Source organism: Cetorhinus maximus, chromosome 23, assembly GCF_964194155.1.
Source record: "Cetorhinus maximus chromosome 23, sCetMax3.hap1.1, whole genome shotgun sequence".
NCBI lineage: Eukaryota > Metazoa > Chordata > Chondrichthyes > Lamniformes > Cetorhinidae > Cetorhinus > Cetorhinus maximus.
In genome coordinates, this window is record NC_135901.1 from 24,547,757 (window position 1) to 24,572,337 (window position 24,581).

Here is a 24,581-nt window from a genome sequence, read left to right on the forward strand (position 1 = left end):
CCTCATCAACAGGTCAGGACAGTCAGAATGAACATGGTTCAGTCCTGATATGATTAACAGCATCAACAGGAGTAGAATCCAAACCTTGCAATCGCTTATGAACCCACTGGTGTGTTCATAGGTGTGATGACTGAGTGAATGCCTTTCCACAGGCATTACTGGTGAATGGCCTCTCCCCACTGTGAACTCGCCGGTGTTTCAGCAGATAGGATGAATGAGAAAATCCCTTGCCACACACAGAGCAGGTAAATGGCCTCTCCCCACTGTGAATGCTCTGGTGTGTCAGCAGGTTGGATAACTAAGTGAATCCCTTCCCACAAACGGAGCAGGTGAAAGGCCTCTCTCCAGTGTGTACTCGCTGGTGATTCAATAGATTGGATGACTGAGTGAATCCCTTCCCACACACCGAGCAAGTGAATGGTCTCTCCTCAGTGTGAACCTGTTGGTGTGTCCGAAGGTTATATGGACAGGTGAATCCCTTCCCACAGTCAGAGCAGGTGAACGGTCTATCCCCAGTGTGAATTCACTGATGTATCAGAAGGTTGGATGAATTAATGAAGCCCTTCCCACAGTTGGAGCAGGTGAACGGCCTCTCCCCAGTGTGAATTCACTGGTGATTCAGTAGGGCAGATGGACAGCTGAATCCCTTCTCACAGTCGGAGCAGGTGAATGGCCTCTCCCCAGTGTGAGTATATCGATGTGTTAGCAGATCCTTTTTGCTTTTAAAGCTCTTGTCACAATCAGAACAATTAAAAAAATTGTTGTCAGAGTGAACAAGTTGATGTGTCAGAAGGTGGGATGATTGAGTGAATCCCTTCCCAGACACAGAGCAGGTGAATGGCCTCTCCCCAGTGTGAATACGTTGATGTATCAGCAGATCTTTTCTGCATTTAAAACTCTTCTCACAGTCAGAACATGTAAACGGTCTCTTATCAGTGTGAACAAGTTGGTGTGTCACAATGTGGGATGACCGAGTGAAGTCCTTCCCACACACAGGGCAGGTGAATGGCCTCTCCTCAGTGTGAACTCGCTGATGTGTCCGAAGGTTGTACAAATGGGTGAATCCCTTCCCACAGATAGAGCAGGTGAACGGTTTCTCCCCAGTATGACTGTGCTGATGAACTTCCAGTTGGGATGGGAAATTGAATCCTTTCCGACAGTCGACACATTTCCATGGTTTCTTCATGGTGTGGGGGTCCTTGTCTCTCTCCAGGTTGAACGCTTAGTTGAAGCCTTGTCCACACACAACACGTGAACAGTTTCTCCCCACTGCGAATGGTGCAATACTTTTGCAGACTGTGTAACTGCTTAAAGTTTTTTCCAAAGTCAGTTCACTGGAACACTCTCACTCGGGTGTGTGTGTGTTGAGGCTTTTCCAGTCACACGGATGTTTGAAATCCTTTCCCAAAGACAGAATAGACAAACGTTTCTCCTTCCACATTCAAAAGCTCATGTTATTCAGGTCCTGATGAATTCAGTGCCTCTGACAGATTTTGATGTGATGTTTGCTTCGCGTTTTCTGTCTGCCAGTCACCTCTGTTTAATACCCCGTAAAACGATTTTACAAAAGTCATCACTTTAAATCCAGGACAGAAATTCTGAACAGACAATTCTAGTTTCTATGGAACATTTTTTTTTCTCTTGTTGTAAATCTGTAAATCCCCGTCCCACACACTTTCCCTCCTCCCTGGGCTGAAATCCAAACCCATCTCACCATCTCCACCATTTCTTTCCTCCACTCCCAGTTTTCTCCCTCCCTCTCCTCTGCCTGGGTTCAGTTCTCCAGCTCCTGTGTCTCTGATTCAGGGTCTCAGGCGAGAACCCAGCTGCCGTCGGGCGGGACACAGGAGGGGGGACCTTCCCGGGTGGGTCTTACCCGGACCCTGAGTCCGTCCCCCCAGTTTCTGAGCCCCCGGGCGGCCCGCGGTCTCCCCGCAGTTTCTGAATCTCCCGCCCCGGAGCCTCTTCCCCTGAAACCGGCTCTGTCACCGGGAAGAAGCCCCGGAGCTGCAAACACGGGACATGGAGGCTCTGATCCGGGATTGCGGCCAACACCGGGTGTTTCTGAAGCCTCTCCCCCGACCCACCGGCTCCATTCGGCTTCACTCACCCGCCGCCTCCAGTCAGTTTCTGTCTCCCGGCAGCTCCGACACCAGCCCGTCCGAACTGACCCAACACCCGCACTGCGCATGCTCCAGTCAGAGCGGCACTGCGCATGCGCAACAATCGCCTGTTGTGCAGATAGGGCACATTCTGTCTCTCGGTGAATGCTGGGTATCCCACTCCGCCATTGACAACCTGTTTCATCGAATACAACATCATCTTTTGTGGTCCGATTACGATTTGAACCCTGGATATAAAATGGTTAAGTCAGTTGACACAGTATCCATAGTTCTATCCTGGATTTGATTAACAGCAGGAAAAAACCCTCAATGTCAAATGTGAACTCACTGGATTCTTAGCAGGCGCTGTGAACGAGTGTGTCTTTTCTCGCAAACAGAACATATAAACAGCTCCTCATCACCAATTGATTGTATATCAATTGCTTTGAACTTTTAAAGCTGAAGTGTTAGCTAGTGGAAATACTGAATAGATCCCTCCGCACATATAAAGTATCTGAATGGTCTCCTTCTGATGTGACTGTGTTCTTGTGGCAGTAAATGGGATGACCAAGTGAATCTCTGTCTACATACAGCTGGTGGACAGTGTTTTTGTGGTGTGATTGTACGCATGAGTTCCCAGCTCAGACATGCTTCGCAATTTCTTAATATAACGATTTCCATATTCTCACAGTCCCCTGGTCAAAGAAAAGCAAAAATACTGTGAATGCTGAAAATATGCAATAAAAATAGAAAATGATGGAAATACTCTGATATTGAGCAACTTTAAGATCAGAATTGACTTGATATGATGTGTTGCAGCCGTAGCATTTGGAAGTTTGTCGGCACCAATGTGATCCACAGCAACTACAGCTGCAGTAAGTGCAGTGCATGGAACTTCAGTTCAGAGTTGTTGAGCTGGAGCCTGAACTTTGGACAATGGGGAGAAAGTTGCATGGACAATTTGATTCAGCAAGCAGCCACTCGCCTTAAGTTACATAATATCAGATTTAGCCTGTGGTCAGGGATGGGAAGGTGTGACTACAGGTGATACAGGTATGGGTATCAAGAAGGTAGCACGAGAGGCGCATTAGCCTTTGCACTTGTCCAATAAATTCAAAGTTCTTGGAGCCATGAGGACAGCAGCTGAGCATGAGCAAAGTGACCATGGTACCGAGTTACAGGGGACCATTCAAGTTCGGGGTGGGGGGTGGCGGAGAGAACAGAACATAGGAACAGTCGGGAGATTAGCCAAGGGTGTTAGTCCCGAATGCTGTGCAGCCTGCTCAGTAATGGATTTAAGGACATCTCTTCGGGCTGGATAGTAACATGGAGAGCGAGGGAGAGGGCCCAGTTATCGTGGTTCATGTAGGTACCAGCTACAAAGGTATTATCGTGTAAGAGTTTCTGCTCAGGGAGCATGAACAGCTCGGACCTAAATTAAAAAACAAAAACAAAAGTAATAACCTCTAGATTACTATCTCATCCATCAGTAAATTGGCACAGAGTAGACAAGATCAAAATGTTGAATGTGTGGTTCAACAACTGGTGTCACAAGGGTCATTTGGAAGAACTCCTTCAGATTTTTATAAAACGGGATTGCCTAGGCGGTTATGCTATTAGGCTTGCAATCCAGAGGCCTGGATGTGTGCTTGGATCCTAACCTGGCAGGAGAGAATTTAAATTCAGTTAATTAAATAAACCTGGAGTTGAAAGCTAGTCTCAGTGACGGTGACCATGAAACTATCTGATTATTGTAAAAACCCATCTGGGTCACTAATATTCTTTAGGGAAGGAAATCTGCCAACCTTACCTGGTCTGGCCCCCGTGTGACTCCAGGCCCCAACAATATGGTTGACTCCTAACTGCCCTCTGAAATGGCCTAGCGAGCCTCTCAGTTATACTCAAGGCAGCAGCTCGCCACTACTTTCTCAAGGAGCAATTTAGGGGAGGGCATTAAATCCTGACTTTGCCAGCGGTTCCCAAGTCCCGTGAATGAGAATAAAAGCTTGGAGGCGATCACTCTCTCATCAGATATTCAACTAGGGAAGACTGCATTATACTACTGAAACTGGGGCAGGTCTTGGGGAATAGCAGAGGGGGTCCTATTCGGCCACTATCCGGAACTATATCAGTCTCGGGAGTATCGGAATAGTTTCATAATGCAATCTCTAAATTTGCCTCTGAAGCCAAATTGGCAGTGGGGTGGGGGGGGGTGGGGGGGGGGGGGGGGGTGGGTGTGTGCTGGGGGAAAGAGTCAGTACTGAGGAGGGCTGCAACAAATTACAGGAGGACAGCAACAAACTTGCAAGATGGGAAAATAATTGGCAAATAAAGTTCAGCACAGATAAATTTGAGGTAGTTCATTTCGGTAGGAAGAACAGAGAGGTCACGAATTACTTGGAAGATGGCAGTCTAGGTGGAGTAGAGGAACAAAGGGGTCTCGGTTACGAATATGTCAATCATTGAAAACTGTGTCACAGGTTAGCGAGGCCGTAAAAATAAGCAAACAAACACCTCATCTCAGTCCAAAATGGACTGTGACGCCCCCAGCGCCCCCCATTCTAGGCTTTACAGCCGCGGGAGGGAAACAGTCTGTCGGCACTGACACCGTCAAACCCTCGAAGAATGTTCAAAGCTTCAATCAGATCACCTCCCGTTCTTCCAAACTCCAGCGGTAACAGGCTCCCCTACTTCAATCTCATTTCGTAAGATGGCCCTCTCGTAGGGATTCACGGAATGAGTAAGGAGGCCATTCTGCACTTCACGCCCATGCCAGCATCCCAGGGGTCAGTCTCGTGAACCCTCACTGCACCCCCACCAAAGGCAAGTCTCCTTAGCTAAGGAGACCAAAACTTGTGCACATGTGCTCCAGACATGGTCTCACCGAGGCCCTGTATAATGGGGGCAAAACTTCCTTACTCTTAAAACAGCACCTCCCTTGCAAGGGGAGAGCCGACATGCCATTCGCTGCCCTTTATTGCTTGCGGCCACCAGCGGGGGGGCTTGTCGCGTTTCGTGTGTGGGGCACCCAAATCCTCCCACGCGCCAACATTGGCCAGGGCTCCGCGAGGTGGCTGAAGAGTGCAACGCCAAAGCAATTCACTCCGGGGCGTCACCCTGGCTCCCTTTGAGCGAGGGGCACTCGGCGAATCCCAAGTGAAATTGACATCGTTCTCCCTTTTGCCCCACATGCAATGATGATGGTGTGATGATGATGATGGTGTGTGTGTGTGCGCACGTAACTCCTGCCATTTCGTCTTACCTGGACCTTTGGTGCTCTGAGACCCTTTACTGCCTTATTTCAACTCTTCGGCCTGCCCACTGGTCACTTGCCTACCTCCAACCTGAAACGCTTCGCTGACTTGCTCTAGGACTACGTCGCAACCTCTCCTATCTCTTAAAGCCTATCTTTCCTCTTAAGAGGGAAACTTTTCATTTAAGTCCAACAGTTCTGACATGCAGACAGAGCCACATTAGTTGGCCAATGTTTGGTTGACCTTTGACCCTGCCTAAACTGGCATCCCAATGAGGTCCTGGCTGCCTTTTATTTCACTTTTTAAAACAAAGGGGAGCCTCTCCTGATTAGAGTAACCTTATTTCAAAAACAGTGTTCCCTCTTATAATGTTTTATTTCTACCTTATTCCATGACCAGCCCCTCCACCTCACACCCTCAAATGGCGTCGCTTCCTCCTCCATCTAACGGCTTCAATACCGGGGCGGCCGCAGGGAGGGGGCGGGGACAGCCATCGCCACGCCCCCGCGACCAATCACGGCGGGCGTTTCTGCTTCGCCCATCGCGCGGCGACGGCCCATCGTCCAATCAGCTCCCCTCCACCTCCAGACCCCGCGGGCGGCTCGAGCTTTCCCGCCAACGGTCAGAATTCAAAATGAGGACCACGTGGTTGGGGTGGTTATTCGGCCCCTCCCGCTGTTACAAGCCCCTTTCCCCAAAAATGCGTCGCAAAAAGGCATTAACATGCTGAAGGATATGGGGACCTATCTTCTCAAAAGACATGAAGATGAAGACATTAAGAGGACTGAAAAAGAGAACATCTTAAAAGGCATTCGTAAAAAGAGAGCACATCTTCTTCAAAGGTCATGAGATGACTAAAAAGGACATTTTTTCTCAAAAGTTATTAAGATGATTGATAAATCGAATACATCTTCCCAAATGACTGGAAAAGAGGACAAATGTTCTAAAATGCATTAAGATACAGAACTTGTCTTCTCAGAAGGCATTAAGATGACTAAAAAAGAGGACATATCTTCTTAAATGCAATCAGATAACCAAAATGAGGACATCTACAAACATATGAACTAGGAGCAGGAGTAGGCCACAAGACCCTTCAAGTCTGCTCCGCCATTCAATAAGATCATGGCTGATCTGATTGTAACCTCCTCCTACCCCTGATAACCTCTCACTCCCTTGTCAATCAAGAATCTATGTAGCTCTGCCTTAAAAATATTAAAAGACCTTGCTTCCACCGCCTTTCAAATAAGAGAGTTTCATGACCCACCACCCTCCGAGAGAAAAAGATTCTCCTCATCTCTGTCTTAAATGAGCAACCCATTATTTTGAAATAGTGACCCCTAGTTCTAGATTCTCCCACAAGAGAAAACATCCTCTCCACATCCACTGACCCCTCAGGATCATAAATGTTTCGATCAAGTCACCTGTTACTCTTCTAAACTCCATCGGATACAAACCTAACCTGTCCAATGTTTCCTCATAAGACAACCCACCCATTCCTGGTATTAGTCGAGTAAACCTTCACTGAACTGCTTACAGCGCACTTTCAACCTTCCTGAAATAAGGTGACCAATACTGTACACAGTACTCCAGGTGTGGTCTCACCAGTGCCCTGTACAACTGAAGAATAACCTCCCTACTTTTGTATTCAATTCACCTCGCATAAACTATTACATTCTATTAGCTTTCCTAATTACTTGTTGTATCTGCATACTGACCTTTTGTGATTCATGCACTAGGACACCCAGATCATCCAGAATCTTAGATCTCTGCAATCTCTCACCATTTAGATAATATGCTTCTTTTTTATTCTTCCTGCCAAAATGGACAATTTGACATTTGTCCACATTGTACTCCATTTGCCTGGTCTTTGTTCACTCACTTAACCTATCTATGCCTACCTCATTATGTCCTCTTCACAGCTTACTTTCCTACCTATCTTTGTGTCGGCAGCAAATGTAGCCACCAAACCAACTGCCCCTTCATCCAAGTCATTTACATAAATTGTAAAATGTTGAGGTCGCAGCATTGACCCCTGCGGTACACCACTCGTCACATCCTGCCAACCAGAGAAAGATCCATTTATGGCTACCCTCTGTTTCCTGTTAGCCAGCCAATCTTCCATCCATGCCGATACACCCCTACACCCATGAGCTTTTATTTTCCACAATAGGGTTTGTGTGGCACCTTATCAAATGCCATCTGAAAATCTAAGTACAGTACATCTACCGGTTCCCCTTTATCCATAGCACATGTGGCTCCTTCAAAGAATGCCAATAAATTGGTTAAACATGATTCCCCTTTCAAAACACCATGTTGACTCTACCTGATTGCTTTGAGTTTTTCTAAATGCCTTGCTATAACATCTTTAATAATAGCTTCTAACATTTTCCCTATGACAGATGTGAAGCTAACGAGCCTGTAATTTCCTGCTTCCTGTCTCCCTCCCTTCTTGAATAAAGGAGTCACATTTGCTATTTGCCTATCTAATAGAACCTTCCCAAAATCTGGAGAATTTTGAAAAGCTTCTGAAAAGGCATTAAGATGATCAAATATCTCCTCAAATGCATGGAGGCGGCACATTATAAGGCATTAAGATGACTGAAAAAGAGAGCATTTCTCAAAAGGCATTAAGATAATTGAACAAAGGAAAATATCTTTTTTAAATGGCATTAAGATACGGAAAAAGAGCTAATATCTTCTTAAGAAGCATTAAGAGGATTGAAAAAGAGGACATATTTCCTTAAAAGGCATTAAGGTTGCTAAAAAAGAACATAACCTCATCTAATTGCTGAAAAATTGGGAGGAAATATCGAAGGCAAGTTAATTAACGGTCAACGCCAGGAAGGTTAATCAAGGCCAAATAATTGCCTCCATGTCAAAACAAGAGTTGTCAACACAGGCCATCAAGAGTCACTAAACTTTCTTGAGGTGCAACCACCCACTAAAAACTTAAATGTAGCCCAAAGATTTTCGGGGGAGATGGCAGTGTAGTGGTACTGTCACTGGGCTAGTAATCCAGCGGTCCAGGCTAACGCTTAGGGGACACGGGTTCCAATCAAGAAGATTTAGCAGAAGCGACATATATTCAGAAACAGGAACCTGTCCTCTGCAGGCAAAAGGAACATGTCCAGGCATTGCGCCTTTTTTAGAATTAAACAAAAGCCTGGGGGCAAACAGTTCCCTTGGTGCATTGTCCAAAGTAACACCTTGACCAATCTGCTAAGTGCAAGACGAAAATCTTCGCAGCATGTCCCCTCAGCAATACACAACTCTTATCTATTCATAACAATTTGGTAGATATGTTGCCTTTATAAAGCACCTTTCATGACATCCCAAAGCACTTTACAAGTCATTGAAGTACTTTTGAAGTGTAAACACTGTCGCATTGTAGGATTACCAATGTGATTACTTGCTTTTTTCAATGTCATTGGACAAGAGATAAATGCTCATGGCACAGTAGGGAGAATTCCCCTGCTCTTCTTCGGAATAGTACCCTTGCGATCCTTTACGTCCACCCGAGAGGGCAGATGGGGGGCCCTCGGTTGAAAGCCTCATGCGGCAGTGCAGCATTCCCTCAGTACTGCATCAGGAGTGTCAGCCCAGCTTGTGGGCTCGAGTCACTGGACTGGGCCTTGAATACACAACCTCTGACCCTGCAGCCAGGCTGCTAGCCAACAAGCTATGCTGGGTATACAGTCAGGCTTCGTATTCAAAAATCAGGGTGATTTGATTGAAGTGTATACAAGATCCCGAATGGCCTTGACAAGGTGGATATCAAAAGGATGTTTCCTCTTATGGGTGAGTCCAGAACTAGGGGGCACTGTTTTAAAATTAGAGGTCGCCCTTTTAGGACAGAGATGAGGAGAATTTATTTTCTCTCAGAGGGTTGTGTGATTTTCGAATTCTCTGCCTCAGAAGATGGTGGAGCTGGAGTAATTGAATATTTTTAAGGCGGAGGTGGACAGATTCTTATGAGGCAAGGGAATCAAAGGTTACTGGGGTTAGATGGGAATGTGGAAATCGAAACACAAGAGGATCAGTCTGATCTTATTGAATGGGCTGAATGGTCCACTCCTGTTCCTATTTCTTATGTTCTAATGTTCCAATCATGTCAATACTTCCTATGGGGAAAAATGTTAACATCTCCACTGACAGAGGTGAATAAGATTAGGGCAGGTTTAGATAAAGTAGACAAAGTAAAGCTGTTCCCATTAGCGAGGTACAGGGGGCACAGATTTGAGGTTTTGCACAGGGGATGCAGGGGAGATGTGAGGAAGAACTTTTTTACACAGTGAGTGGTAATGAACTCGCTGCCCACGAGGGTGGTGGAAGCAGAGACGATGAATGATTTCAAAATGAAATTGGGTGTGAACCTGATGGAAATAAGCTTGCAGGGGTACAGGGATAGAGCGGGAGGAATGGGACTGACTGGATTGCTCTACGGAGGACCAGTATGGACTTGATGAGCCAAATGGTCTCCCTTCTAAGTGGTAATGGCTCATTGACTATCATCTGTGGCATTGTTAAACAAAATGTTAAAGTCTCTTTTCCTACATATATCCAAAAACTTTCTACACAAATTTCCATTTGATTTTTCAACTCATTAAAACGTCTAGCATACAAATTGAGGCCTTAAAAAATTACACATTTCACATGATTAAATTTATCCACAGGGTTTTTATTTGAAAGGGCCGACTTTTCTACACGACAGCAGCACAGAAACAGACCATTCGGCCCATCTGCTGCATGCCAGTATTTCTGCTCCACATGAGCCTCCTCCCACCCCCTCACTACATCCTTCTGTTCCTTTCTCTCTAATGTCTCTCCAACTTCCCTTTAAACATATCTATGCTATCCACCTCAACCCCTTCCTGTGGGAGCGATTTCCACATTCTCACCACTCGCTGGGAAATGAAGTTTCTTCCAAATTCCCCATCGGAGTTTCCATTCAAAAGGTCTCAACCTCTTCCAGCACTTTGGGATTAAGACTCAATATCCATTCACTTACGGCTGTATTTTCACTGTTTAAATTTATATCAAAGGCTCCTTGGTAGCTGGAATATAGTGGTACTGAGACAGACGAGTCACTGAATGTTCTGGTTCAACCCTTATCAGTGCGTGCATTTCTTTTCAAAACTATTTAAATGCAATGCTAGAGGGGAAAGCTTTAAAATGTTTATTTGGATAAAATTCCTGTTTAATATTTTGAAAGGAAGTGATTATTTGTGTAGTGATTTAACATCTCCTACTTGGGCAGCCCTTCCACTCCAGTCCAGTGGGTTCTAAGATGGCTGAGAAGCCCAGCGTACGATCTGCAGACTGTGCCACATGTAGTGGCGGCTGGCGATGGAAGGGTGGGGCAGATGGCTCCTCCGCAGGTTTGCACGCTCTTTCAGACGCCTGGGCTTCACCTTCAGAAAAGAACCTCCTCCATCTATTTTGGTCGGTCACATGAGTCGGTAATACTTGAGGTGGGTGGGAAGAAACGTCACTGAAGCGTGTCCGCCGTCCTCTCAGGAGTCTCCTGCCTCCACTGAGCTCCGAGTACTGCAGTTGCTTCCGGAGTCTGGTTTCAGGCATATAAAAGACCTGTCCTGCGCACCAGAGTGGGTTTGGAGTGATTTGCACCTCACCACTGGGCTTACTGGCTTGGGAAGAGGAAGCTTGGATGACCTTTCTAGTTTAAAAAATAAACTGCAGGAATGATTACTTATAATTGTGCTTTTGGGGGATTCTGCATAGAGGTGGTTGGATATTTGAGACTCATTTTTCAGATTTTTTTCCCCCCAAACACACCAGACATTGGGAAGTCAAGATGTCAAATGTGCTGATGGTGTAGCATATTAAATCATTCTGCTAGCATAGGCGCTACCCAGAGGGACTCATCTACTTGATAATGATATTCTTTGTTCGCCAATATGCAAAAATTTGAGGTTTAGTCTTCAGAATCCTCCAGGCCCACTTCAAACTTACAGGCTTCCCATCTAAAACGGAATCCAATTTATTGGCTGTTATCTCACCTTAAATATGGCCCTTCCAAAGAGGTTTCCTGAAGAAAATGTTCCCTATTTTGCTTTCTTTGGAACCGAGGAGACCAAGGAGCAGAATGTAAATGGTGTACAAAATTATGCATTTTACCTGTAATGGAGAGGGCCATGATACAGAGTGGATATGAAGTACCCATTTCCCTCATGAGCTCTGTATTTGAGAGGACTGCCTAAGTGTGTCAATACTCAAACAGAGGCAGTATGTGCACATGTGCGTGTGCAAGAGATTAATAGGAGTCAGGTTGTCTTTAAGTTTTGAAAGATGTAAAGGATAGGTTACATCTAAACTTTGCATTTTTAGAGAAGTTGAGAGTTTGTTTGAATATCAAAGGGGAGTCTGAGGTACCAAACAGCAGCTTTACATTTCGCGGGAGTTCCATAGGTAAAGAGTAGTGGGGCGAGTATATTTCATTGATCTAAAAAGCAAAGACAAGACAGAGACATAAAAAGATTTTGTGTGGAAGGATTTGAGGGTCAAAGAGGTGTGAGAACAATGGAACTGGGATTGAAGGGGAAGAGTTTAGGATTAGAGATAGCTGGAGCTCTGGGCCCGGAGAGGATGCCACTTGAACCAGCCATCCAGTCAACAGAAAAGTCTTGGGCTGCAAGAAGCAGTTTTATTCTGAAGTGGATCTCAATGTAGAGTGGAAGAGGGTAGAGGTCATGTGCTATGCCTTTATTAAAGCTATAACACTTTTCCTTGTGTAATATTACTGGATTTTATAGTTAATCATCTATAAAGGGACTGTTGCCTGGGAGGTGTTTACTTGTAGGTTTGACCAAGTAGAATTTTCCTTTTTTTTGGAGAATGTTTTTTTAAAAAAAAACTAACGTTAATGGTGTAACTAATCTTGTTATTAAGTTTCTTTTTATTGTTGCTAATAAAACTTTTGGGATTTTAATAAGTAAAAGTGCTACTGGACTTTTTACTGAGATCAGTACATCGCCTTGTTTTTAGAATAAAAGGGTATAGTCCATAAGACAAGTTTCCCTGAGATTTGGTTTGCACAGCAATTAACACTGGCTGTGGTTATAACAATGGAAGATGGTCACACTCCCAAGGGCCTTCTTTGTAGCAGGGTACAGGGAGCCAAATGACTAGTGGACAATCAAAGCAATGGTTCAAGGATGCTTGTAGCCATGACACGAAGGCCCTAACCATCGACAATTGCACCTGGGTGGCATGCTATGCCACAAATAGCAACAATCCCCAATGTCACTTGGCAGCTTCATGGTGCAGTGCCTGAGGCAGAACCTATCACTTGGCCTTCAAAGCCAAAGGTACACCAAGTGAAGGCACCCCTCTGAATGGATCATTTGCTACCTGCCCACCATTGCCCACAGATTGACCTCACCAAGGGGAATGTTGGAATCCTTCAACAACCAGGAGACACATTTAATGTCATTGGCAGAAGGATTATATGGGCAAAGGAACTGAACTAGCCATATAAATACTGTGGCTACGAGAGGTCAGAGGCCAGGAACCATGTGATAAGTAACTCATCTCCTGACTCCAAAGCCTGTCCACCATCTGCAAGGCACAAGTCAGGATTATGATGATCCACTTGTCTGGATGAATGCAGCTCCCACAACACAAGAAGCTTGACACCATCCAGGACAAATCAGCCCCACTTGATTGGCATCCCATTCACAAACATTCACTCCCTCTACCACTGAGTAGCAGCAGTGTGTACCATCTACAAGACACTGCAGGAATTCACCAAACCCCCTTTAGCAGCACTTTCCAAACCCACAACCACCTAGAACGTCAAGGGCAGCAGACACATGGGAACACCACCACTTGGAAGTTTCCATCATTGGGACTCATCATCCCGAGTTGGAAATATATTGGCCGTTCCTTCACTGTCATTGGGTCAAACTCCTGGAACTCCCTCCCTAACAGCGCTGTGGGCGTATCTACCACATGTACTGCAGCGGTTCAAGGCAGCTCACTACTACCCTCAAGGGCAACTAGGGATGGGTAATAAATGCTGGCCCAGCCAGCAAAGCCCACATCCTACAAATGAATTTTTAGAAATTTATATATGATGGGGGTAGGGGCAGCAACTTTATAGACATTTATTGGATGTGGACATCGCTGGCTAGGCCAGCATTTATTGCCCATCCCTAATTGCCCTTGTTCAGACATTAAGAGTCAACCACATTGCTGTGGATGTGGAGTCACACGTGGGCCAGATAAGGGCATCTGAAGGTCAGTGAACCAGATTGGACTTTACAACAAGAAAAAATGTTCAGACGTGGGGTCTTGTTTTTTAAAATTTAAATTGAATTCAAATTTCACCATTGGGATGTGAACATAGGTCCCAAGAGCATTACCCTGGGTCTCTGGAATACCAGCTCGGTGACAATACCACTACACCACCACTTCCCAAAAAAGGTGTGCTTGGAAATCTGCATGTCATGCTGTAACCCACAAGGCTAGGGTCCAATCCAAGTTGGCACAGACATGGGCCAAATAGCTTCACGATGCTGCAAATCAAAAATTGCTTTTGAAGTTCTGTACGTGTGTATACCTAATCCAGTTTTACAGAAACATAATTACACAGTTATCAGAGAGAAAAAAATCCAAGGTTGCTGACTCCAGGATAAATTGCATAACAAGTTATTCATTTTAATAAATCAATTCCTCACGGGTGACAGACAGCTTCATTACAAAAGTCTTTGATGACCCACATACAAACCTGCATTTATGAAAACAGTATTTACAGGAAATGCTTGAACAGGAAAGTGAAAAAGGGGATGACGAACAGGTTACATGCAGCAGTTATCAAAATGTTGAAGCTTTTTTTTTAAAAAACACATTTTTTGCATTGACAACAGCTCGAGGGTTGCAGTAATGTGCTTAGGCGAAACTTCACACCCACCTAGCATGGTAGCTACCAGCTGCAGTGAAATACGAGTCTTGTAGTGCCTAGCATTCAATTTTGGCCCATGCCCATGTGGACTGCCAAGTAGAATTTCATCTGCAAGCCATACTCATTTAGTAGTTTTGACAGGTGAAGGTCTTGGGATGAAATAGATATGTTTTGTGCTTTCAAAAGTGAAGGCATTGTGCATTAACAATCTTGGACTGGCAGAGCATGGAATACCCCTGCAACAAGGTTATATTGCAGACTATGGAGGAAAAGAGTAGGGAATTAAGCCATGTCACCCACCAGAGGATACCAACGTTGGCCTTTGATACTGAAGTTGAGGTTTCCTCTCCCTTCATTTGTACCAAACACCATTAGATTGTTGGGCCTCAAACAACGTTATTTACCCCTCCGTACATCCACCATTTTCCTCTGAATCCGGTAGGCATCGTCCATAAACTTCTCCAGCATGGTATCCAACAAGCTGATGGTGGAAGCCCCAGCCAGCTTCCCTCCAGGCAGGGTCTCGAGGAAGGGAATCCACTTCATGTAGTATTGGGAGACTGGCGCGTTCATCTCCGTCAACTTCAGCAGCTCCTCCGAGACGGCCTCCTCCGTCAGCACCCTCGCCATCATGGTCTTGATCTCATCCGAGAGGACAACGGTCGGCCGGCGAATCAGCTTGGCCTTTTTGCTCAAGGCTGGGTGGTCCAGCTCGAACAAGACCCGGTAAAGCCGGATCTCGTTGTACAGAAAGTGGACATTGGCCTGGTAAGGCAGCTGTTCGACCGGGACAGGGTCGATGACGCAGCTGTAGACCGCCGACAGCGGAATTAACTCCCTCATAGAGTCCTTCAGCTCCATCTTGTTGGCCAGGTAGTGCAGGGAGAGCAGCAGGGCGTGTTTCTGGAGTGGAGGCGAGGAATTTCTCTGCAGAGCCTGGATGCACTTCAGAAAGTCGAACCTGTCAACATGGTAGGAGGAGACACAGAAGAAGCGAGCAGTCGCGTATTCCATGTCCAGGTTTGCAAAGTGGTCGGCAGTGACAACACGCAGGATGTCCTCAGTGAGCTTCTTGTCCTTGTAGTCAGGAGCGTTCAAGTCAATCTTGGTGCGGATGAGGTAGAACTGCTTGCCAACCCGCCTGAGCTCGCTGGCAAGGGCTGCGGCCTCCTTCGTGAACCACGTCGATGACAGGATGAAGAAGCCGACGTACTTGTCGACCTCCACTGCCTTCAGGTAGTCGCCGGACGAGAAGTTGGCCCCCTCAATGCTGGGCAGCTCCCAGAACACGGAGCTGGGGTTTCCCGGCCGGCTGTAAGGCGCCGGCTTTGCCAGCTGTTGGGTGGGGCTGGTGGGTGCCGCGCCATCTTCGCCATCCTTGAAACCCATGACGGAATTAATGAAGGCAGACTTCCCCACTCTCGGGGTCCCGGTGACCGCCACATGAACCGTCACGCTTTCCATTCTGCTCCTCTCAGCTTTCACCAAAGATGCCACTTCGGATATCCCGCCACGGATCATGGAATCTGAAAACCTTCCTATAATCCCTGCAATTTCCAAATCCATGCTCGTAAACTGGGAGAAAAATAAACCATAGTTAGAATCTAATGTACAACTTAGAACAAAGAATGAAAACATCTTTGAACTCCAAGAGTCCTCCTTCCATTTCTAAGACCCACAAACACGTGGGAGGAGAGGGGGATTGGAGGTGGTGGCATAGTGGAATCATCATAGACTACTAATCCATAGACCCAGGGCAATGCCCTATGGACCCAGGTTCAAATCCTGTCATGGCAGATGGTGGAATTAGAATTCAATAAAAATCTGGAACTAAAAATTTAGTGACGGCCATGAACCCATCTGGTTCACTAATGCCCTTTCGGGAGGGAAGGAAATCTGCTGCTGTCCTTACCTGGTCTGGCCTACAGGCAGTTAATTCTAAAATGCCCCCTGAAAATGCTGGCCTAGCCAGCGACACCCACACCCCATGAATGAATAAAAAATTTAACTCAAGGCCAACTGAGGGAAGTCACCTTTTTCTCAGGCCTTGAGGATACAGACAGGTCACTTTGTATAGATGGAGGCCTGATTTTAATCCCTTGCGTGCTAGTCTGCTAGATACAATGACAAGATTTGTCACACAAGGAGGCCATTCGATGTGTCAACTGAGCAATTCAGCTAGTGCCATTCTCTGTAGTCCTGCAAATTCTGCTGTCCTGTAACCAAGACCTCACTGTATTTTTATAAAACTTATGGCTAAATTACATATTTTTTAAATAACTGGATAAAGGCTTTCAAATGACTGGAGCCATTGCTGGCTGACTCAAACAAAAGGAACTTCCTGGCACTCAGAACAGCTGCCACCTCGTTATCTCTGAAGAGATGCCAATGATTGTTGTGACTGCAGAGATCAAATCCAAGGGAATTGTACAAAGACCTTTCTAAGGCCAAGGCCTGGCCAACAGAGATGACCAGTCTGATAGTTCAAAGGACCCCAAAACCTCTTGGAAACTATTAGTGATGGAAACACTTACCATCAAGAACCCAGACAAAGGAATATAAATCCTTTGTCCGAACCAAAGTGGAGAAGTGCGAATCATATCACATGATTTCCCCCACCACCCTAGCTGGGAGAACCAGTTACCCTGCCTTGTGGGGCTGTGAAGCATATTGCCATCTTCCATAGAGCAAGTGGCAGCACAGCAAAGACTGTCCAAATTTAAATTACCCTGGCCCCATCTACTGTTTCTACTGGAACTTACTGTACCAGCGCCTACAAGACTAATTCATCTCCATGTGCCCATCTCATCATGGAAGTTCTGCGCACTGAAAAAGTGAATTATCCAGCATTAGTCTTCAACCTGCCGACTCAGGAATACATCATTGGACCTTTGATTCTGGACTCCAGTGAAATAACTTTTATTTTCTGTGGTCTTTGCCCTGTACTTCTTCCTTTATCCCTCTTTTGTATGAATGTAAAAGTGGGTGGGGAGGTGGTGTGTTGTGGCAAACCCCCCTTCCTGCTTTGTACGTGTAAAATAAACTACTCCTCCGATTCTGCCCTCGAGTTTGCTGTGGAGTGGTTAATAAAAATTGAATCACATCAAAACTGAGGCTTGGGGGAAAATTGCCACCACTTTTGAAATCATTCATCACCTCTGCTTCCACCACCCCTCGCAGTGTTAAAAAATAAAAATGCTCTTCACACTTCTCTTCCACCCCCCAACCCCCACCCCCTATCTCTTACCTAAAATCTCAAATCTGTCTTCTGTAGTCCTTGGTATCATCAGCTTTTCCTCGTACAGGTGAAAAATGGAGAAACTGGGATTGCTCTCTTGAGAATGGAGAAGCTTAAGAGGACATGAGGTTCTCAAAAAATATCACAAACCGTTCAATGGCAGCAGAGTTAGATTTTAAACGGGGACTGCTGAAGAAACCGTAGCAACACGAGAAAGCTTTAAAAAAAACGTTTGTGAAATGATGGCAGCAGCAGATTCTAAAATGAATATTCCTATTTGTGGAACTTTAAGGCCACAGGGAACACAACAAGAGCGGAACTAATCAGATAAGAGTCAGTACATTCAGGATGGGCTGAACGGCCTCCCCATACTGTACAAATGCAGAAACTGTTTAGCCTGCAGATGGTCAACCGTGATGGTCGAGCATTCAGCTGGATGGCAGTGTAAATAAACGCTGGATTAATTACATCTAATGGAGGCAAGTCTCATATGTAAGAAGTCAACCAAACCCATTTCTACTCTGATGTAGAGAGGTCAACCGAAAGGCACAGGGCCCTCTATGATCAGTTGTCTATGTTAGTGTGCAGGTAAATCATTTCTTCAAAAGATCTCAAGCAGGCTATCCGGGTCACTGACCAGGGGAAGTCAATTCTGACAGCATTTAACTAAACAGACCACTCAAATTCCACCTTTTGATTTGCACATCAGTCCAAGAAATACTGTGATATAATGCCAAAAGTATCTTTACAGTGCAGGAGGACAAATTTTGGCCCGTTGTGCCTGCACTGGCTCTCTGAAAGAGCATTCTCCCTAGTCCCACTCCTTTGCTTTATCACCTGTAACCTCATACACTTTTCAGGGAGCAATACAACTCCCCTTTGAATAGTTCGGTTGAACCTGACTCCACCACCCTTTCAGGAAGTTCGTTCCAGACTCCAACCACCCTCTGGGTGAAAAATCTTTTCATCACGTTTACTCCTTTCCCCCCACCACCGCCCCAATTATTTTGAACCAGTGCTTTCCAGTTCTTGATGTTCTGAGCGGGAACAGTTTCTCACTATTTACCCTGTCCATACCCCTCAGGATCTTGAATACCTATCAAGTCTCTTTTCTCCAACAGAGTCCCAACCTATCCTTATAGCTACAGCTCTTCATCCCAGGAATCATTGTGAAACTAGAGAATATATCGATCAATATTTTCTTTGAAACATAGGGAAAACTCAAACAACCCCTCCTGCCCACACCAGTGTGATGCTCCAGTCAAGCCTCCTCCCACCCAGCTCAGTATACTTCTATTTCCATTTCTCATGTATTTAAAAGGGAGAAGATGGATAAATACATCTACACTATACACCTCAACCACTCCCTGTGGGAGCGAGCTCCACATTCTCCCCCACTCTCTGGGTGAAGTTTCTCCTGAATTCCCCACTGGATTTATTAGTGACAATCTTATATCGATGATCCCTAGTTCTGGTCTCACGCACAAGTGGAAACACATTATAATCACATTTGTATGTTTAAAGACCCCAGTCAGCATCTAAAAGCTAAGTACTATGGAACAAGATTGGGTAATCCTCAAAAAAATCAAGCCAGAATAACCAATTTTGAACAGTCAGATTTTTCATTGTAAAATAAGGTAACATTACAACTCAGTCAGAACTCTAGACTAGTAACTTAAATTAATGAGCATCATTATTTGTAGGGAAAATCAATAGCATTTCAAATCAAATTAATTGTGCAAAGCTGCTCAATGGCCTGATTAATCTATCACTGCAGTGCTTAGCACATTTAGATTTAACATATTATATCTCCACCAAGACAGCATTATTCAACTGAAAGATTACATCGTGCTTAAAAAAAGGGACTGGAAATTAATTAGACACCCAACATCACCTTCCCTCTCCCACAAACCATTTCTATCTCAATTTCAAATCAGCTTTCTGGTTTTGTCTGGAGGCCAACAGCTCCAACAAACATTAGCATATTAAAGGAGAATCTGCTCTGCATTACTAGTAACAATTACAGGACAAAGAGGTAGCTCTTGCAAATAAACCAACACAACTAGGCTCCTTCCTCTTGGACATGTTATTCCATGAATCAAACATTCACAAAGAAACTTTAATGGCTTTGGACAAGTCTCTGAGCTCACTGGAAACAAACAGAGCCTCCCTAATTTGTTTAGTGGAAGGATAGAAAAGGAGCTACTCAGCAATTCAAATTGCCAAAAATGCAAAGGGAACGTTGCTTCAAGAGCGTTAGGTTCCTCACTCACCACAGAAGTACAAGCATGCTAAAAACGGATAGTAGTGCTATGAACAAGAGGTGAGGGGGAAAACAGTGGGTTTTTTTCCTCAATAGTTCACAAAAACTTACCAGCCATTTTAATTCTCTACTTTGCTTTCACTCCAACCTCTGTCCTCAGCCTGCTCCACTATTCCAATGAAGCCCAAGGAACAGCATTTCATCTTTCAAATCAGATACTGGCTGCAGCCTTCAAAGTTCAATATTTTCAGACTAATCTCTGCCCCCATTTTGTTTCTTTTGCCAGTTTCACTTTTACTCTTTTTTTGCTTTCAGATAACAGCTGCTCTTAAAAATTCTGCCATTCACACCTATAGACCACATTTTGTTTCTTTACTTATCCCAAAAGTAATTCCCTTGACACCACACCATGAAACCTCTCATCCTTCAATCACTTACATTTCAATTTTGAAAACAATCGTCTCCACTTGCTGAAAACCTATTCCATTTCTAATTTTACTTAGTTCTGATAAGAGGCCATCAACCTGAAACATTAACTCTACTTTTTGTCTCCTTTCTACCCACAGATAGTACCCAACCTGCTGATTGTTCCCAACATTTCCTGTTTGTCTTCAAATGAAAGCCCATTTCGGACCCAGCTGAGAACTACTCCCATCATCCACTTACCTGGTTAAAGATCCTCCACTAACCATCCAATCACGCAACTCTGCCAAATGCTCCCACAGCTTTTATATAATGCTAATTGATGTCTTCTGACTACTTAACTGAAGCACCTAAGTCAATTTGTAAAAGGTGCAGCCCAGTTTCCATTGACTCATTGTCACCTCTCAGAATATTTATTATGTAACATCTCCACCATCTCATTGAGCCAATTATTGGTTAATGGAAGCAAAGGGGCATCCAAAGTGACTAACTTGACTCAGAAACACGCTGTGAAATGTTGCATCCACTTAGACATGATAATGGTCAAGTGAAATAGCCACCCCCTTGGGACACAACAGTTAAATAGTAGTCAGGATGCAAGGGGTAGCGATCTCGCCCCCGAATTAAAAGTTTGTAGATCTGTAGTCCCACTCCAAAGACATGAGCACAACATCAAGTCTCACACTCCCCAGTGCCAGTACTGAGGGTGTGTTGCCCTGTCAGACGGTCAGTACTGAGGATGATCTGCACTGTCAGAGGGTCAGTACAGTGGGAGTGCTGCACTGTCAGAGGGTCAGAACTGAGGGAGCGCTGCACTGTTAGAGGGTCAGCATTGAGGGAGCGCTGCATTGTTGGAGGGTCAGTACTGAGAGAGTGCTGCAGTGTTGGAAGGGTGGGGGGTCAGTACAGAGGGAATGCTGCCTCTTAGAGAGTCAGCAGTGAAGGAGCGATGTACTGAGGGAGCACCGCCCTGTCGGACGGTCTGTACTGAGGGGATGCTGCACTGTCAGAGGGCCAGTACTGAGGATGATCTGCACTGTCAGAGGGCCAGTACTGAAGGAGTGCTGCACTGTCAGAGGGCCAGTACTGAGGATGATCTGCACTGTCAGAGGGCCAGTACTGAGGGAGTGCTGCACTGTCACAGGGTCAGCACTGTTGGAGCGCTGCACTGTTGGAGGGTCAGTACTAAGGGAGCGCTGCACTATTGGAGGGTCAGTTCTAAGGGAGTGCTGCACTATTGGAGGGTCAGTACTAAGGAAGCTCTGCCCTGTCAGAGTGCAAGTACTGAGGGAGTGCTGCACAGTCAGAGGGTGAGTACTGATGGAGTGCTGCACTGTTGGAGGGATGACAATCGGATGACACATTAAACTGAGGCCCTGTCTTCTCCAGTTGGCATTCAGAAGCTAATTCTCTTCAACTGAATTATTTGTTAACTTTGATGTGCTCCATGCAAACCACCTTCCTGTGGAACTAAGAAATTATTGGGATGGATCAATGATTTCTGGCCATCTTCTAGTTGTCTCTATCAATGTATGCCGATTTATACCCTAATCCTCTAGCCATATATACACAGGGCTAGGAATTGGTATGGTTAAAATTAAAAACTTTTTTTTAAACTTAAAGATAGTTTGTCCTGTTGTAAAATTGTTTTTTTATTCTTTCATTTATTGCCCATTCCTAATTGCCCTTGAGGAGGTGGCGGTGAGCTGTCTTCTTGAACAGCTGCAGTCTCTGTGGTGTAGGTACACCCAGAGTGCTGTTAGGAAGGGAGTTCCAGTAATAGTGAAGGAACGGTGATATATTTCCAAGTCAGGATAGAATGTGACGTGGAGCAGAACTTCCAGGTGGTGGTGTTCCCATTTATCTGCTGCCCTTGTCCTTCGAGGCAGTGCAGATTGCAGGTTTGGGACGTACTGTCGAAGGATCCTTGGTGAGTTGCTGCAGTGCATCTTGTAGATGGGGCACACTGCTGCCACTGTGCGTCGCTGGTGGAGGGGGTGAATGTTTGTGGATGTGGTGCCATTCAAACGGGCTGCTTTGTCCTGGATGGTGTCGAGCTTCTTGTGTGCTGTGGGAGCTGCCCTCATACAGGCAATGAAGAGTATTCTATCACACTCCTGACTTGTGCCTTGTAGATAGTGGACAGGCTTTGGGGAGTCAGGAGGTGAGTTACTCACCTCAGAATTCCCAATCTGTAGCTCTTGTAGCTACAGTATTTATATAGCTAGTCCAGTACAGTTTCTGGTCAAAGGTAACCTCTCAGGATGTTGATAGTGGGGGATTCAGTGATGGTAATGTCATTGAACATCAAGGGGTGATGGTTAGATTCTCTCTTGTTGGCAATTGTCATTGACTGGCACTTAACGATTCACGAATGTTACTTAATGAAATAGTTCAAATTGCTCATCCCCCTAAGATGCTCCTGAGTTTAGTGTGTCACTGTACAATTTAGCTGAGTGCACTGCTAATGTTCTATTGAATGGCGAAGTTTAATCAGTCAGACAATAGATTATTAGGCAAGAAGGGGCCAGCATTGAGCAGAAGGAGAATATTCAGCCCCTCGGAACTGTTCTGCCATTCAATACGATCGTAGCTGATCTTCTACCTCACTCCACTTCCTCGCCCGACATATCCCCATATCCCTTAATATCCAAAAACTTATCAATCTCAGTCTTAAAAAAATCAACGACTGAGCATCTACAATTTTTTAGGGCAGGGAATTCCGAAGGTTCACAATGCACTGAGCGAAGAAGTTTCTCCTCATCTCAGTCCAAAACTGTCAACCCTTTATCCTGAGACTGTGACCCCCGTCCGTTCTGCCTCTCCAGCCCGGGGGGAAATCAGGACTTGGAAATATATCGCCGTTCCTTCACTGTCACTGTGTCAAAATCCTGGAACTCCCTCCCTAACAGCACTGTGGGTGTACCTACACCACATGGACTGCAGCGGTTCAAGAAGGCAGCTCATCACCACCTTCTCAAGGGGCAATTAGGGATGGGCAATAAATGCTGGCCCAGCCAACGAAGCCCACATCCTGTGAACGAATTTTTAAAATAAAAATGATCACCTATTGTCTCAAATTCTAACTTGATGGTGGACAGATTGGCCTCTGGTATTTTTTGAGGCACCATCTAGTTTCTGGGACAGCTTTGCTGAATCATCTAGCACAGTGTGCATGACTAGAGGTGTATAAAGATTTGAGCTTTCCATCACAATCTATAAAGTGAGACAAGGACAGAGGTCACATCTCTACCCAAACGGGAATCAGGGTAATTGCGTATATTTCTCAGTCTATTCGCTGCTTTGAGGCATTATGTCTATCAAGGAGTGGATTAAGGAGAAGAAAAGGCTTGCGTTGCCATTAAATTAGAGCACAGAAGATGGCCATTTGGCCCATTATGGCTGTGCTGGCTCTCTGAAAGAACAGTCATGCAAGTTCTTGTACAATCATATTGCTTTTATATTCTGTGCCTCCATTTATAAACTCAAGGAACCCATATGCTTTTATTACCACCTTATCAACTCCATTGAGTTGAACAGTAGCCTTGTGGTCATGTCACTGGGCTAATAATCTAGAGAGGTGGGTTCAAATCCCACCATGGCAGGAAGGAATTTAAATTAGGTTAATTAAATAAATCTGGAATTAACAGTGATCATGATACTATCATTCTTGTTGTAAAAACCCATCTGGTTCATTAATGTCCTTTAGAGAAGGAAATCTGCCATCCTTACCCGGTCTGGCCTGCATGTGATTCCAGAACCACAGCAATGTGGTTGACTCCTAGCTGCCCTCTGCAATGGCCCAGCAAGCCATTCAGTGGAATTCAAGAAGGCAAATCCCCATCATCTTCTCAAGGGGAAATGAGGGAGGGGCAATAAATGCCAGCCATGAATGAATGGAAAATAAGGGACCTGCCACCTTTAGGTTTGGGCTAATGTCTCTCTGCTCATCTCCACATGACCCATACGTTACATTTCGTGGTGGCACAATGATCAAGGGTTGCGTTTAATTCTGAGGATACTAGCTTGGGTGCCAGGAAGTGGGAACTTCAGTAAGGAACGCAACAACTAAACTCAGAGCAGGTAGTGATGGAAGGTGTTTAGGTGTAGAGAGACTGTATGTAAACTACATAACATTGTGGTGTGAGCACTCATCCTTTTATTGTCGTGTTCAGAAGGCGCCAGTGTGTGGTGCACTCATGTTCCTCCATCTTTGGCAGGAAGTAATCATTCTGGCTTCCTGTTATGGTGTGGTGAAGACAGCAGAGACAAGGTGTTTATAGTCTGGGATCGTTGAAAGCCCGTGTCTCTCATGTGGAGATATCAGTTTCCACTTGGCTCTCAGTTGCTAGCGACTGTGCGTCAGTCCCTGTTCCAG

At 45.2% G+C, this 24,581-nt stretch overlaps 3 protein-coding genes across 3 annotated transcripts in view; 1 reads left to right on the plus strand and 2 right to left on the minus strand.

The window, feature by feature from the left end:
* Positions 1-24,581, plus strand: part of LOC144697062 (uncharacterized) — a 464,933-nt gene that overhangs the window by 414,870 nt on the left and 25,482 nt on the right. The window lies entirely within an intron of this gene.
* Positions 1-24,581, minus strand: part of LOC144697259 (uncharacterized) — a 488,548-nt gene that overhangs the window by 121,517 nt on the left and 342,450 nt on the right. The window lies entirely within an intron of this gene.
* On the minus strand, positions 14,676-15,845 carry LOC144697900 (interferon-inducible GTPase 5-like). The gene has a single exon (XM_078569861.1). It carries the CDS (start codon positions 15,843-15,845, stop codon positions 14,676-14,678), a length of 1,170 nt encoding a protein of 389 aa, XP_078425987.1.